Source organism: Drechmeria coniospora, chromosome 03 (genome assembly GCF_001625195.1).
Source record: "Drechmeria coniospora strain ARSEF 6962 chromosome 03, whole genome shotgun sequence".
Taxonomy (NCBI): Eukaryota; Fungi; Ascomycota; class Sordariomycetes; order Hypocreales; family Ophiocordycipitaceae; genus Drechmeria; species Drechmeria coniospora.
Window position 1 is genome coordinate 8,578,181 of NC_054391.1, and position 13,395 is coordinate 8,591,575.

Here is a 13,395-nt window from a genome sequence, read left to right on the forward strand (position 1 = left end):
CGGTACACTGTACTTACCACCAAGTGTACGTACTGTACGGAGTAGTAAGTATTAATCTCTGCGAACCACGGCAGGAATCGTGAGGGGGGCTGGAGATTCCGCTGCGGCAGGCCCACAAGTGGGCGGGAATCGCGGGAGAGACGGATCCATGCAAGTACTACCGATCATTATAGCACGAACAGGACGGCAAGGTCTTGATTCCACTCGTGCTCCTACCGCGCAGACTACGGCCGAGTGCTTGCTGCGCGGAGCCGTCGCAGATGGTATGGCGAGGATTCAGGAGAGCCCGAGCAATATGCATCACGGATTCTCCGATGACGGGTGCAGCCATGGTGTTTGGTGCCGCATGCATGGATGGGATGCGTCTCAGATGGTTGGCGAGGATACAGCAGAGTGGAAGAAACTACGCATCACGGACGCTCCGATGGCGGGTGCAGTAATGGTAGTGGTAGGCATTGTATTGTGTGCATTGATGCGACGCAAGTTTGCCTGCCTGCTGCGTCATTGCCGTAATGACAAGATGCGTCCCAGAATTTGCCGCGTCCATTACACGCAGCGCGAGGGGACTCGCTTCCGACGCATCCATGCCAGCCGGCCGGCCAGCCACGATGGCAGCAAGCAGGGTTCGCAGACAGACAAACAGGCGGACAGACGAACAAAGGGCACGCAACATGCACCCTCGGCGACATGTGCCGGGTTCTTGCTCGTCCGGAAATAAAGAATGCCCGTGCCAGACGGCGGGTCGTGTTAAACAAAGCGGCACCAACCAAGCCCGCAGATGGACAGACAAAACGCTTCCGTATCGTACAGGAGAAGGAAAAAAAAAAGAAAGGCATGTAAAGGTCGGGGCGGGGTATCGTGAATGCATGTCAAGGCGTCAGGTCAAGGCGTCAGGTTGCGTCAGGGCGTCAGGTCGCGTCAGGTCAGGGCGTCGGCCTCGGAGGTCCGGCGGCGACGGAGGCGGGGGTCGGGGGTCGGGAAGGCGGAGGGGAGAGGCCCGTCACCGCCAGGTTCCGTGCAGCCTGGGACGGCGACGGGTCCCCCTCGTCTTGAGGCCCACCTCGCCCTTGGTCATGAGGCTCCTCCACCGCCTGCTGGCGCTGTGGCGGTCCATGCCCAGGCTTCGCGCGCAGTCTTGCCATTCCGTCTTGCTGAGCTTCAGCTTGTCGAGCACGAGCTCGACGAGGATGCGATCATCCTCGGCGCTCCATTCGGAGCCGTCCGCCTCCACCTCCATGTCGGTGCCCGTGCCGCCGCCGCCGCTCTCGTCGCTTGCGTGGCCGAACAGGTGCATGTCGTGGAAGTCGGAGCGGTCGAGGCCCAGAGGCAACTGCTCGGGCGCGATGCGCGCGCGCTTCGGCGTCGACGGCGTCGTCGGTCCACCGTCAGCCTGCTGCTGCTGCGGCGGCGACGGCGTCGGCTCGGCCAGGTCGAGGTCGATGTCGAGATCGCCTCGGACGGGTCGGTGCGCGTCCTCGTCGACGCGCCGTCGCTTGTTGGCGGCCGCGGCCGCGGCGCGCTTGACGACTCGCCGAACGGCGATGGTATTTCCGTCTCCGCCGTGGCAGGGTCGCGCCCGCAGGCGCAGCTTCAACGGAGGGGGCGCGTGGGCCAGAGGCGGCGTGGGCAGCTGCGCCGACGACGAGGCCGGCATCGAGGCCGGCGCGGCCAGAAGCGACTGCAGAGAACGGCAGGTGGTCATGATGTTGCCGAGCGCCGTTTGCGACGAGACCGTCGGCGGGCTGGCGGGAGGGGAGGCGAAGAGGGCCGACTGGAGACGGCCGTGGGATGGCTGGGGCGACTCGCACGAGATGGCCGAGGGGAGCAGCATCGTGACCGTCTCGCGGCGCCGTGCCTCGGGGCGCGCCTTTGGGTAGGTCGAGAAGGTAGGTCGGCTCGAGTCGTTCTCGTCGCACGTCGTCGCTCGTCGTCGCTCGCCGGAAGGGCGGATGACAGCTCGTGTCGGCAGACGCGGCTTCGTCGCCGACAGGGGCGAATGGACGAAAGAGGAGGAGAGGATGAGGGTGGAGAGAGTGGAGGGTGATGGCAAGAGCGGCAGATGTCGGCAGAGGCAGGCGTAGAAGAATGTATTGCGATCCAGTGGAGAGTGAGAAAAGGAGGTCGAGTTGAAGGTGCGAGGGAGACGAGCGGTAGTTGTAGGAGGCCGAGGGATAGTTGGGATGTGACGGGATGGGATGGGATGAGATGGGATAGGATGTGAACGGAAAAGTGGCGAGGCTGCGAGGAGACGGTTGGACTATTGACCAGGGAACGAACGAACCAACCACCCCCCCCCCCCCTAGAACGGTCCGCACTGACCAGGTCTGTTTACCGAACAAGTTCAATACTAAGCATGTACTCTGTACTCTGTACTCTGTACTCTGTACTCCGTAGTACTGCTACTTGCCCGTCTGCCTAGCACGGCTGTACCTTGTTTGTACGGAGTACATGTACGCGGCAGGAGTGCAGCAGACGTACCCTGGTACCCAAGTGTTCGAGCAGGTGCCTTGGTCCCCTCCTGCAGGTAAGCCGCGGGACCAGACGAGCAGGCAACGGGCAGGAGGCAACGGACAGGAGGCAACGGGCAGGAGGCAGGGACAACAACATGGCAAGAGAGGCAAGGAAGGCAGGTGCGGCAGCCGGAAGCAGGTGAGACAAGAGACATCAGGTGTGGGTCCGGGTTCGCTGCCCTGGACAGGGGGTCGCGAGCGATGGGGCCAACGGAAGGACCACCTGGACCGCACGTTGCGCGCTGCAGGTGCGGCAGGCGACCAGCGGTTGAGCTTGTACCAAGTACATGTACGGAGCACTGTATGATGGATGCAGGTTGCTGCGGCGCCGTTGCAGCGTTGCAGCAGTGCCGCGCTGGTGCATGCAAGTGCGCACTTACAGTGTTTGTGCCTCGCTCGCCCGAGTACGGAGTACTTGCATTGGACATGTACATGTACTGTACCGACGGCGAAATACAAGCATTTCGGTTCTGCACCGTACAGTGCATGTACATCTTGGTGTACAAGTGCTCCGTGCGTGCACCTCAGCATGCGTGTACGTAGTACAGTCGTCGTTTGTTCCTCCGTGCCTTGCACCGACAGCATGCACAGTTGCGCCTCGTATACCGGAAGTAGGGGCATGCCAGGCGACCGGATGCGGCACTTGGATGATTTTTACCTGATACCACGTGCCTATCGAGCCGGTGACTGAGTCGCAACGGTCAAGCACCCGCCGATTGATAAAAGACATATTGGAGAATGTGCCTGGAGGAACGACCGAGCACTGGCTTGTTGGTTGGTGCCTTGACGGCGGGCACGTACTGTACATACATGTACAAGTAGATGGACTTGGACATCTTTGTCGCAAAGGCGCGAGTGCTTGCTTGTACTTGCTTGCAAAGTAGCCTGCACCAACCTCGCACAGTACTACTTGCTTAGGTATGTCTGGAATTACCTACTAGGTACCTACAGTGGGGGGCAAAAAGTATTTCCCCCCCTTCAGGTACCATTTTCTATTGGGTTATAGAGGACTAGGATTGTGATACCTAAGGGTGGGCAAATACCTTTTGCCACATACTGTACGTAGGTAGGGAGGGTTGTAGGTATGAGTAGTAGAGTACAGCAGACAATCCTCCTTCTGGGCACCTGTCGTACAATAACTGCAGGCAGGCACTTGCAAGTGCTCCGTACTTGTTCTCGAAACCTGTGTTCTCCGTACGGCCGGTGTATGTTCGTACTGGCCATGTACTATAGCAGTAGGTAGGCGTCCGGAGTAGGCGCTCCGCGACTGCTATGCGCCGACCGCCATTGCCACCGCCATTGCTGCCGTCGTTGCTGCCGCTGGCGCTGCTCGGTGCTCGTCATTCTCTCTTGGAGCAAAATTCTCCAGAAGCATTTCGGATGCTCTCCATCGTACAGAGTACGGAGTACGCGAATGCCGCCAAAACAAGCGATGGCCACCTCGACGGCGAACCACACAGACCGCAGCCACCCACCCACCCATCCATCCTCCCTCCCTTCGGCCACAGACACACCTGAGTAGGCGTGGATGATGTGCGGCGGCGTCCGCTCCTCCGGCCGGTTGCCCTCGTCTTTCTTGCGGAGCACCGTCCCGGAAAGCAGAGGCACCCTTGCACCGACGCTTCTGCACACTCTGTCTTGACGCAGCCGCTTGCCGCATCGTTTCGCTTTCGCCTTGGCACCCACCGGTCCTCGCGACGAGCCATGGCGAAAAGTACATGCACCGCAGGTGCCTCCGTCGTACATGCGTCGTACCCGTACGGAGCGCAGTCCCATGCGTACCGCCATGCGTACGACGATGAGCACGACTGCTTTCGGTGTACGAGTGGCCGGCCGACTGCTCGTGCAAGACAGCCGAGAGTGAAACGGGAAATATGGATGGTGGTGGGTGGCCCGTGGAGGAGGGGCGTGCAGCATGGGCCGACGGGATGAATCGCCCGTCTGCTGCAAATCAAGGGAGCCTGAGCCGTGCTCGACTCGGCTCGAGGCAACGGGGGGCTGTGTGTGCGTCTGTGTGTGCGGGCAGAGTGTGAGCGAAGCGAGTGAGAGGCGGTGCTGTTGCCTGCGCAGCCTGCACGAGGACGACTGCTCAGCTCGAGGACGAAACGATGGAAAGGGCGTCGACGGACAGCCTCTCGGATTCCACGGCCTGAACCGACTACGACAAAGAACGGGGCAAGTTCGAGTCATGGCTGACATCTTCTCGTGTCATGAAGACGGTCTCTCTCAGTCGATTTGGTCAGGTCCGTCGTGTCATGTCCGTCGTGTCAGGTCGGCCTCCTCCAACCTAGCGAACCGGAGCGGCGTCAACGCACCGTCCGAGAGGCGGAACGAGCGCCATGGCATGGCGTAGGGAAATCGTACATGGCCACGAGTACCAACCCTCTCTCCCTGCGTCGATGCCTTCTCTCTCCTGCGTTGCGGGGCATGAGGGAACCCCTCCAGCAGCAACTGCCTATCCGCGAGCCGTAGGTAGGTTTCTGGATGTCCATCCATCCCTATACGGCCATCCCTCTCCCTCCTCGCCGCTATTGGCAGGCAGACGGACTATCTGGCCGATACCTGGCAGCGTGTGGCATACTCATGTGGAACCATGAAACCACCTCCAGGGCATCCAGGGCCAACATTCACCTGCTAGGACGGACACGTTCATGTACATGTACCGTGGTGGGTGCGCATGCAGATGTACGGGCACGAGCTGTCGAAAAGCTTGACCGGGTGATGACGGCCCTCATGTTTTATCGTGCGCTGCAGCCGCTGCAGGGCGACATGGCGAGGGGAGGTGCGTGTGCTCCTTGGAGCGAGCCAGGCGGCGAGGGGGGAGACTGCGCGAATCGAGCGCGGCCCTGGGCGGCCGGCGTTTGGTTCAGGTGGACAGGCGGCTACGCATCTGCGTGGACAGACGGACAAGCAGAGGTTCACGTAGCCTCGCACAGGAACGCTCGCTCGCCGTGGTGGCCAAGGTATGCCGATGTCGGCCATCGCTCTGACGGCTGGGTGGTCCTGCGGCCCAAAGCGAGCGCCGTCCTCTGCACTCCGTACCTCCGTACGACTCGGCCACATGACGCTTCGTTTCTTTCACCGCCGCCTTTGTCTGGAAACGCGTCTCATGAAAAAAGACTGGACGCGTTGAAACGCGCCAAACGCCGTATTCCGTACCTGCATGATGCACGGAAGAAGAAGAAAAATGGCAAAGGCAGGCCCATCGACGCTTGCCTTGATCTGCCATTCTACCGTCCATGACTCCACTGAGGTTTCACAGCTGATAATGCTAGACTGCACCCGTGCAAGTATATGCATGTACTCCGCACTTACAACGTACTTACAGTACGAGTACACCTTGGTATGTACTAGGTGGACAGAGTACAACTAATACAGAGCATGTACTGTATTTCTGAGTGCTCAGTACATGGTACTTGTGTGTACGGAGTACATGTAGACGAGTACTCAAACATGGAGTACTCAAACATGGAGTGTTCCGTACAGTTGGACATACTGTGCAGGTACGGGACCCAGGTCTGTGAGTAAGTCTACTGTAGGTACTCCGTAGGTAGGTAGGTGTAAGAGTGCGTGTACAATCACATTTGCTGCGTGCATGTACTTACACATACAACTACACCTACACCTAAGGTGCCGCAAGTACTTGATCTAGTTATAACTACGTACTGTACACACGCTTGTACATTATGTACCACTACCTCCTGTACCTCTGAGTACTGTACATGTACTGCGCAGTATTATTACTCGTAGTTGTAAGTACTCCGTCCTCCATACAGAGTACTTCGTACATGTGCATGGATTCTGGGTGTTATCAGATGACGGCAGAGTACGGAGTTCTCATCTACAGTTTGTAAACTATGCCTACTGGCACTTGCAAGTTGACGAGCTGCGAGCGATGCCAAGGACGCCTACAGGACCCTCGCTCATCAGTCCACGTCCACGACCGCTCACCAATTCATCAAGCACTCGCCCGAGGCTGCAAGAATCGGCACGGAGGGCGATGTATGATGCAATCTCCCCGTCTCCCCGTACGGAGGACAAGGACGGACGGGCGGGCGCGTAGATGCAACTACGACGTGGTGTACACCTTCCCTCGATTCAGAGGCCATCGCTCGAACGACGGCTGCGCCTGCCTCGCTCGCCGAAGCAGCCTAGCCTCATCGAGCGGTGTCGCCCACCTCGCTACGCGTACCACCAAGATGGCTTCTTTCTAGACTGCTGGTGTAGATCGTGTCGACATGGCGAGCCGTACTATCGTCCAGGTCCAGCAGCAGCAGCCGCCATCATCTGCGGTTCAGCAGTGTCCGTTGGACAAGGTATAATGTATGAACTGGGAAGAACCAACACTTCTCTACCAATGACGTCCCGACCAATGGGAGACAGACCTCGCATGCAAGGCACAAACCTACCAACCACCCTCGACCGTTCATGCCGCCCACCCTGAAGTCCAGGTGAACCAAGAACCAAAAGCCGGGGAGATGCAGGGAGGGTCGTCTTTGACAAGCGACCTTTGCCCTTTCGCCCTTTCAAGAGGAAGCTCTTGTGGTGCGGCAAAATGCTTCGCCCTGTCCTGTTCGTCCACCACCCCTCGCATGAACAACCAGCGAACGGTGCAGCTTCCCGAGACTCCAGGTTCGAGCATCGCGCGTCGCAGAAACCACTCGATCGGCACGGAAGAAAAAGGCAGAATACAGGAGAGCTGGAAGGGGAGACGCCGGCCGACCGCCGCGCCGTCATCTCATCGACCGACAATTCAACGCTCGCTGCCTCTCCGGCCTCTGTCCCTGGCGTGTAATATAGGAGCAAATGCTCCTCCGACCTTTGCAGGTACGTGACAAAGCCTCGATCCACTCTGGTCTCGTCATGTCCCCCCCCCCCCCCCCCCCAGGTCGCCCTGCGTCTCCGTGGGCTTCTGATTCTTCGTCGGAGTCGGCCAGGATTAACGATGTAGCCATGACACGACGATGGCTCAAATTCCGCAAGGGGTCCAAAAGGCAAGAATGCTGAAGAACGCTAGCAGTTATCCTAGCCTTGCTCGTCCATGCATGGTGGATTGAAATTGGCAAAAAAAAGGTCAAGATATTTCATTCATGAATAAACGAAACGCACTAGCTGTTTCCTTCATCTCGAAACCCGACAATCCACCACCCCCCGGCTGCCTCCCTAGTTAAGCAGCGAGGGGGGCTCCTAATACAGGGATCAGGAGTCGAAGGGGCTTCTTGAACAGTACTCCGTACTTACATTGATATCCACCTGCAGTACTACCAGTCGTACATATCAACAGTACCTACGGATGACTGCGCACCTACTTGTAGGTACTAGGTATTAGTTGGGCCTCCATATCGTGTCATTCTTGAACGGTTTGAAACACCAAGGAGTAGTGCTCCGTACTTCATGAGGCATCAACCTGCTTCGTATTGTTCGACAGGCTAGTTGAAACTACTGCATGTGTAGGTGCGCACAACTATTCCTGCACTGGCTCCTTCTTCAGGGAAGGAAATAATATTGGTCCATCTCAGGTCGAGGAATGTGTCAAGCGCCTGGCTCTGCCTCACCATCACGGCAGATGGCGAACAACGTCGGTGCAATAAATGCATCTGATATGCCAAGCATACGTTTCAGAATCGGTACCTACTGAAACAGAGGATGGATCTTACTTTCGAGGTACTCGTATCGTTTCGAGCCTGGTTCCGTACACGGGCTTCACGGCCCTCTCCCACATAACTTATCGACGGTAGTTTGCATGAACCAGAGTCTCGACGTTCTCGGTAGGGAGAGGCAACTATTCCTGCCCGTCTATGCGTCGCTTGTCTTTGTGCCATCGTGACACAGAGTACGGACAGGCCGTCGTTTTCGAACCGGATGCCGGCTGTGTAGCCTCGAAACCCGGCGACTGAGGGGGGGGAATGGGCCCTGCATGGATTCAAATGAACATGCCGAGTCGGGCGCTCCAAGTTCGCCGTTCTTCTCAGACAGGCAGGCCAGGGCATGATTCATCGCGGCGCCGCCAACCCAGAGGGCCTATTGCAGATGGAGAGAGGTGTTCTTCCTCAAACGGACTCGCACCGAGCCAGCCATATTGAAATCGTCAGCTATATGCAAAACCAAACAAGATACTCCAAGAACGCCTGGGCCGTGCGTCCATGACGAAGCCCCCGTTCCCTCACCAGTCAGGCCGCGGGTGCAAACCGACTGGTCGGCAGACAGACCGACTCTCCAATGTCGCGTCCCTCACGTCCGCATGCGGCGCCATGCCACCACCACTTGAACACGTAAAAATTATTGTCCTCCAATGCACAATGCCCGCAGCGATCACGACGAGATCCTCCCCAGATCTGTTGCACCAAATCCGTATCCATATCCATATCCACATCCACATGACCATTCGGCACGTCTTGCGCTCATGCCCGTCTTCGCCCCGAGGACGCGAGACGGACGACGCCACCGTGGCCGCTCCAGCTTCGATCAACACGAAATTCTTGCTAGCACTTCGATTCCGAACGGTTCCTCGCTTCATCTCTCTCTCTCTCTCTCTCTCCCTCAAAAATTGCGCCGCCGTGGCTGCCGAGTTCGATAGATGGTCGGACAATGTTCCGTAGATTCTGTTCTGGCCAGCGGCCTGAAAATTCGTGCCAGTTCCCGTCCGAGGAAGAAAGTGGCTCGTCTCTCATGATGCGCAAACAACGGCGGCCTGTGAAACGTCGGGTCCGGTCTCGTGGGACCGAGCAGCGGTGCCTCGAGTCCCTTCGTCCATCCTTCGATCGCGTCCCGGCATCCGGCCAGCTCGGCTGCACTTTGTGCGCCGTCGCAACCGCGCCGCGTCGTCGAGACGGTCACATGACGACGCATTCCTTGTCGTCCTTGGCAAGCTTCGTCACCTTGCCGCTGCGGGGCGAAGTGACACCCGTCGAGTTGCCCTCGCCGCTGACGGCCGCCTGGATGACGGCCAGGCGCTGCTTGGCCCTCGCATCGCCCGCGTCGGCCGCCTTGACGTACCAGACGTTGGCCTCCAGGATGTCGCGGCGGCAGCCGATTCCCATTTCCGTAAAGTACCCCACGGCGTATTGCGCCTTGACGAAGCCTGCACCGCCTCGGTTAGCATCTCGTCCCGGCTGGCACCTCGGCGCGCGAGGGGGGGGCCTGCGTGGCAGATGCCCGACTCACCCTGATCCGCCGAACGGCGCGCCCACTCGTACGCCTCCTCCTCGTCCTTTTCCAGTATCGGGGCCGCGCCGACCATGTACCAGGCGCAGAGGCCCATCATGGCCGCCGTGTGGCCGCGCTCGGCGGCGCCCGTGTAGAAGTGCACGCTCAGGGCCGGGTCCTTGGGGCAGCTGAGGAGGCCATGCTCGTAGGCGTCGCCCATGCGGTAGTTGGCCTCCGGGTGGCCGAGGTCGGCGGCGAGCGTGAACAGCTCGGCGGCGTAGCTATGGTCCTGGAAGATGTCGTCGCCGTAGCCCGTCTCGTACAGGCAGCCCAGCTGGTAGGGGGCGGCGTTGTACTGCGTGTCGGCCGCCTCGGTCGCGAGCTTCATCCACTTGATGCCCTCGCGATACCTCTTCTCGCCCAGGTCGCCCGACAGGCAGGCCTTGCCGAGGCGCGTCATGGCGCCCGGGTGGCTCTTGGCGGCGGCGGTGCGGAGGAACTGGACCGCCTTGGCCGGGTCCTTGCGGCAGCCCCAACCGAACTCGTAGCAGAGGGCGGTGCGGTAGGCCGACTCGGCGTGGCCGTGCTTGGCGGCGAGGACGAAGAGGGGAAAGGCCGAGCCGTAGTCCTCCTTGCCCTTGCTGAAGAGGCCCGAGGCGTAGCCGTCGGCGAGGTAGTACTGGGCAAAGGGGTAGCCTCCGTTGGCGAGCCGCTGGAGGATCTGGCGGGCCTCGCGCACGAGCTCGTACGGGCTCGCGACGGAGCCCTCGACGACGGGGCTGTCGAGGTCGCGGAGGGGCGCGGCGGCGGCGCTGGCCTTGCGCGCCTTGGGGTCCGAGACGTCGAGGCCCTGCTCCTGGGCGGCGGTGATGAGGAAGACGGCGAAGGAGTACTGGATGGAGAAGTCGTTGGTCTTCTTGACGTTTTGCCGGTACATCTCCAGCGTCTTCTGCGAGCTGAGCAGCGACGCATTGTTGCCCACGACGGTCCGCAGGTTCGAGTTGTCGAGGGGCAGAGGGGCCGGCGCCTGCTGCGGGTAGGGCACGTTGAGGAGCTCGGCGTACGTCGAGAGCCGGACGTCGGGAGACTTCCGCGACTGTACCGAGGGCGCCCGCATGTGGGAGCCTCCCCCCGGCATGAGGTTGGGGGACCGGCCCCGGGAACCGACGTCGGAGTAGCTCGAGTAGGACGATTGAGGCCGGGGGAGAGAGCTCCGTCGGAAGTAGCTGGACGTCGGCGTCAGGTGGCGCCTGATGTGCGCGGCGTTGTCGAGCAGGTCCGGGTTGGACGTCGATCGGGCCACGTCGCTGCCGGGGACGCTGCTCACGCGCTCGGGGAAGTCCTGCTGGTACTGGAACTGCGGGATCGATTGGTTTCGGGGCGGCAGGCGGCCGTCGAGTATGGAGCTCCCCGGCGACTCCTCGGCGGGCGGGCATTCGGCATGCTCGTTGAGGCCGGAGACAGAGCTCGTGCTGGTGGCGGCCGACGATTGAACCGACGTTGGCTGGTGGGTGGTGCTCGCAGACTCATCCGACTCTCGGCTACTTCGGAACGCCCCTGGGCTAACCCGACCTTCGGGGCTAACGTGGCCATGCGGGCTAAGGACCGTTGCATCGTATCGACCGGCACCGGTGGCCGACGTTGGCGAGAGCTTAAGATTCAACGGCGCGTGGCTTGACTCCCCCCCCGCCAAAGCAGACTGACGGGCCGTTGACATTGACAGCGAGGGCCGCGCGGGCGAAGATTGCGGGTCGCCGTCGTCGTCGAAGTCGTCGTCGTGCAGCTGCAGCCGCTGCGGTTGCGCGAGCTCGATGTCTGCGTTGGACGGCTGGGCCCAATTGTCCGGGTGGAGGTTTACCCTGACGGGGGACACGGGCGCGTCCCGCAGCCTCGCGCTGTTGGGGAGCAGCGGCGGCAAGGCAACCTGCTTCCGCTGGATGCTGTGGGAGGGGATCGGCTTGAGCGAGCCTTGATCCTGATCTTGATCTCGCCCTCGATGATCGCCCGCGGTGGATGTCGCCAGAGGAAGAGCGGATTTGATGGCGGCGGCCATCTCCGTCGATAGAGTGTTGACTTCGCCCGTGGACGCGAAGGGGGCTGGACCGAACTCGCCGGGAGAAGGGGGGGAAGGGGGCGAGGAGGAGAGGAGGAGGGGCGAGGAGGAGGGGAGGGGGGGGGGGGGAGGGGTGAGGACTTGGTAGGTGAAGGCAGAACTTGGTGAAGGCAGAGCAGACGTGACAGGACGGCGACGGCTGAGGAAGCGGTCTGCGGAAGGAGAGAAAATGACAATCGACAAGGAGACGGTCAGGGCGACGGAGAAGCAGCGAGGCGCCGTCTGCGTGGGTGGAATGAGATGAGCAACCTGACGCTGGCTGAGCGGCAGGGACCTACGAGTACATCGAGTACCCTGGTTTGACTACCAGTAGGGAAGTGGCAGGGAGGCACGGGGTGGCAGTAGGGATGTGGAAAGGTGCAGAGAGGTGCCTAGTCGTGACGGAGGCCAAGGTCAATGCAAATGGTTCATGGGGATGAAAATTCCACAAGGCGTTCGCGTTCTCTCGCTTTCGCTCTCACCCTCTCTCACACACTCTCCCGCTCGCACACAACACAACACAGCACGACACGACGCAGCACGGCAATGCTGGCCGCCAAGGGCAGGGGGATGATGGGAAGGGGGGGGGGGTGCAAGTGCAGATGGGGATCGAGAGTACGAGACTCCGTACCTAAGCGTGCGCAGTCGAGAGCACAAGCAAGCGCTCCGTTTTTCGCGCTCGGGCTCGTGTGTACTGCTGGTTCGGCCTAGCAGCGGCCACTCGTAAGTACATACTACCACTAACAAACAGTACAAGTGTTCGCGTGCTGGACGGTAGGTGTACAGTACACATACTTGTGCGAGAAAGGAGGAACGAGGAGGGAGCAGGAGGGAGTGGCTTGGCTTACTCGCAGTGTTCCCATGCCAGTTTGGATCCCAGACCGGATCGTCCTAGCCCGGGGCACAGTGCTGGGAGGCAAGGCGGTAACGAGTACTCGTCGACTGGCAGCGTCGATGGGCAAGGTCGGAGTATAGAGTACTTTTGTACCAACGGTACGGAGTACCACTTCGGAATGTTGCGTTCTTGAACCACCAGAAAAGTGCCCCGTCGACGGAGACAAAAGGGTGTTCGCGGTACGAGTCCCGCAAGTACCTGTCAGAAGTGCAGCAGCAGGTGGTACGGTTGAGGTGAAGGAACGGCCAATCCCTGTCAAGGCCGGAAAGCGAAGAGCATGACGCCGCACCTGCGACGATGAGGTGGTCGGTGGTCGGCGGTCAGTGGTGCTTGGTCGTCCTGCGTGCGGAGGATGCCGGTACAGAAGCACGCATCATCCACGCGGGACGCGCCCGAGTGCCTGCTTTGGCCGAGTTCGCAATTCATGCATGTATTATGTACACAATGTGCGGAGGAGGTACCAGTACCAAGGTGCTGATGCTGCTGCCAACTGGGTGTTGGCGTGAAGAGCGTGCCCCAAGCCCGTTGGCCGATTGGAATTCGGGGGGCGGGGGTTTTCGTTAGGTGGCCTCTGTGCGTCGGCGTTGTTCGCCAGACGGCCAGCTGTACTTGTACCACTCGTTCGTACTCGGTCTAGCAATTTCGCCCGCGAGTCTGCAGACTGGCGAGTACATGTACATGGGCCATTCTGTACTGTACTTACTTGGACACGGCTTGATGACGGATGAGGGGGCGGAACATGCGCTAACGGA

The 13,395-nt window shown here is 60.2% G+C and overlaps 2 protein-coding genes across 2 annotated transcripts; both read right to left on the minus strand.

Moving 5' to 3' along the window:
* Nucleotides 1–1,000: 1,000 nt before the first annotated feature.
* DCS_07974 (uncharacterized protein) lies at nucleotides 1,001–3,004 on the minus strand (the record flags this gene model as incomplete). The annotated part of the gene is made up of 2 exons (XM_040805257.1): nucleotides 1,001–2,257; nucleotides 2,891–3,004. The coding sequence occupies 2 exons, from the start codon at nucleotides 3,002–3,004 to the stop codon at nucleotides 1,001–1,003; spliced, it is 1,371 nt and encodes a 456-aa protein (XP_040655361.1).
* A 6,339-nt stretch (nucleotides 3,005–9,343) lies between these two features.
* DCS_07975 (uncharacterized protein) lies at nucleotides 9,344–11,709 on the minus strand (the record flags this gene model as incomplete). Its single annotated transcript, XM_040805258.1, has 2 exons — nucleotides 9,344–9,591; nucleotides 9,675–11,709. The coding sequence occupies 2 exons, from the start codon at nucleotides 11,707–11,709 to the stop codon at nucleotides 9,344–9,346; spliced, it is 2,283 nt and encodes a 760-aa protein (XP_040655362.1).
* Between the last annotated feature and the right edge of the window lie 1,686 nt (nucleotides 11,710–13,395).